Source organism: Acipenser ruthenus, chromosome 6 (assembly GCF_902713425.1).
Source record: "Acipenser ruthenus chromosome 6, fAciRut3.2 maternal haplotype, whole genome shotgun sequence".
In the NCBI taxonomy this organism is placed as follows: domain Eukaryota; kingdom Metazoa; phylum Chordata; class Actinopteri; order Acipenseriformes; family Acipenseridae; genus Acipenser; species Acipenser ruthenus.
In genome coordinates this window covers 60,822,610-60,825,219 of record NC_081194.1, presented here as the reverse complement: position 1 = coordinate 60,825,219, position 2,610 = coordinate 60,822,610, and the positions used below count along the sequence as shown (strand labels likewise).

General features: G+C 44.6%; 1 protein-coding gene across 1 annotated transcript; it reads right to left on the bottom strand.

The window, feature by feature from the left end:
• Nucleotides 1–636: 636 nt before the first annotated feature.
• On the bottom strand, nt 637–2,370 carry pou3f2b (POU class 3 homeobox 2b). Its single transcript, XM_059025617.1, has one exon. The coding sequence runs from the start codon at nt 2,293–2,295 to the stop codon at nt 1,162–1,164; it is 1,134 nt and encodes a 377-aa protein (XP_058881600.1). The 5' UTR covers nt 2,296–2,370; the 3' UTR covers nt 637–1,161.
• Between the last annotated feature and the right edge of the window lie 240 nt (nt 2,371–2,610).

The following is a 2,610-nucleotide window of genomic DNA, read 5'->3' as shown; positions in this document are numbered from 1 at the left end:
GCTGCTCAAATGAACGGGACTGTGATTGGCTACATATTGTATACTACAAAAAACAGCCACTATTCAGGATACAAATCACTTTAAATAGAATGTATTAAAACCTAATATAAAATTGTCAAATCATTTCAGATAAAAAAATAAATGAATAGCTAAATCTGTTTAGTCCTAAAAATCATCTAAAATAAAAGTGCCCCAGTGTGCAAAGAAACTGAGCTATGACTTAAATATTTCACCAAACATGAAAAGTGCCAATGACCTAAGCATACCCGGTAAGTGAGCTTATTCTTTCGGGTGGGTGCAGTTGGATACCTGCAGTTTAAATGTTTAATTTTTTTTTTAAAAAATACTTATTTTAAGGTGTAAGTAGCGTACATGTTGTAGGCAATGTATAAAAATCGTTTTTTAAAAATGTCAAGGTCTTGCCCATGGGCATGTCATATATCTGTAATGACATGCATAGGCTATTACAATTGCACTTGTACCTGCATACAGTAGTGAGATTATATGTATTCCATTTGAACACATCTCCGATTAGCATACTAGTAAAGTGAGGAGTCACTGGAGACAGATAACGATAGCCAGCCAAGTAAGGTCCATACATACTTAGACGATTTGAGGCTATTTAACTCGCTCCAGTTGGTGTAGTAAACATGGCGTTTTATTTGTTCATACACAATCTGTCAGACAATAGTCTCTGCATATAGAAAGTGGATTTAAATACCCTGTACAAAGCATTACAATGAATTCTACTATACAAAATGTATAAATGTAAACCCTAGTTTGCCCTGCGGTGCAGAACTATTTCTAAGGGATTCTTTCCACAATGGGGGCTGCACGTTAAACAGTGTCATGTCACAGTGCTGGGCATATCTTTACAGGACGTATTATTATTATTATTATTATTATTATTATTATTATTATTATTATTATTATTATTATTTGTCTCTCTCTTCTGAAACAAACCATTTATCTCAGCGCCTGATATTTTTTTTTATACTCACTGCATTGCCTGGGTGCTCCCCTTGTACAGGTCAAAAACATATCATAACACCTGCTACCGTTTTGGATAGTCCAGTGCTTAGCTGTTTGTTATTATAAGAGAAATAAAGAGAAACAATAATAATAATGAAAAAAAAAAAGTTTAAGGGGGTTCGTGTTTGTTCATTGTACAGGAGTCTGAACCCCATGGTGTGGCGGGGTGTCCCCGTAAACATCCTCGGTTCCGGGAAGAGTTCCCCCGGGAGGAGTCATCCTTTTCTCCTTCTGTCTTCTGTTACAAAACCAAACCCTGACGACCTCCTTCTCCAGCTGAAGACTGTCCGCTAGTGAAGTGATTTCCGGGGCTGCGGGCTTTGGGCACTTTAAGAAATGGCTCTCCAAAGCCCCCTTGACGCTTACCTCAATAGAGGTCCGCTTTTTCCTCTTTCTCCCCTGCGCTGCTATCTTATCTAGGCTGGTGGGGCTCCCAGAAGTGGAATCGGCTTCCTCCAACCACTTGTTCAACAGAGGCTTGAGTTTACACATGTTCTTGAAGCTGAGCTGCAGGGCCTCGAACCTGCAGATCGTGGTCTGTGAAAATACATTACCATAAAGTGTACCTAAGGCTAGTCCAACGTCCGCCTGGGTAAACCCCAGCTTGATTCTCCTCTGTTTGAATTGCTTGGCGAACTGTTCTAAGTCGTCCGAGGTTGGGGTGTCCTCATCCGAATGGTCGTGGTGGCTCTGATGCTGTTGGTGCTGATGCTGCTGCGGGTGCCCGTGGTCACTGAGATGCGGGCTGTGATGCTCTTCGTGGGAATCTCTTAGACCGTGGTGGTGCATTCCTTGACCTGTGCCCGGAATCATGTCGTTAACACTGAACCCGGGTTGTGAGTAGATTAAGCTCTGTCCGTTAGATGTTGCCATGCTAGGGATGTGAGCTGCTGTAGTAGTTCTCCATGCCCTTGCATCATGATGGTTTCCATGCGGCTGGTGAACCAGATGAGGCGGTCTTGCCTGATGCTGTAAGCCGCCTGAATTGTGCAGATCGTCCCTGACGGTTTGCACTGTGGGTTTGATGTCCTGCTGGCTCAGGGGGCTGGTGGACCAGGGAGCCCCATCGCCGTGTGACAGAGCTGTTATCCACTGATGAGCGTGGCTGAGAGGATGCCCATTGCTCTGCAGTGTATAATCGCTTTGCAACAGTGTCTGTGCATCTCTGTATGCCGTCCCTTGTTGCATGCTCCCGGGCTCCGAGTGCACGATGGAGGAGCTGGAGGTGAGAATATTGTAATGATTAGACGCTGTAGTCGCCATGACTCTCAGAGCCGGACTGATCGCTCTTGTTAAAGGAGCCGTGCATTTGACAGTTACTTTTTGCCACAGGCGTCTCCCAGGCTCTTGGCCAACTGGACGCAACGGCGCGCACCTGAGCTCCTCCCAGTCTCGCCTTCTATTGGCTCAAAGCTGTTTAATAGACGTGGTTGCCCCTATCAACCGAAGCCACAACCTCCTTCGATTGGCTGCCTAGAATTCTTTACAAATCTTCTCCTTTCACGCTCACAGAAGAGCAAGTGCTGCAGCATCTCAGAAACAGAAGCCGAAAAGCTCGGGTTTAAGCGCTTAACAAGA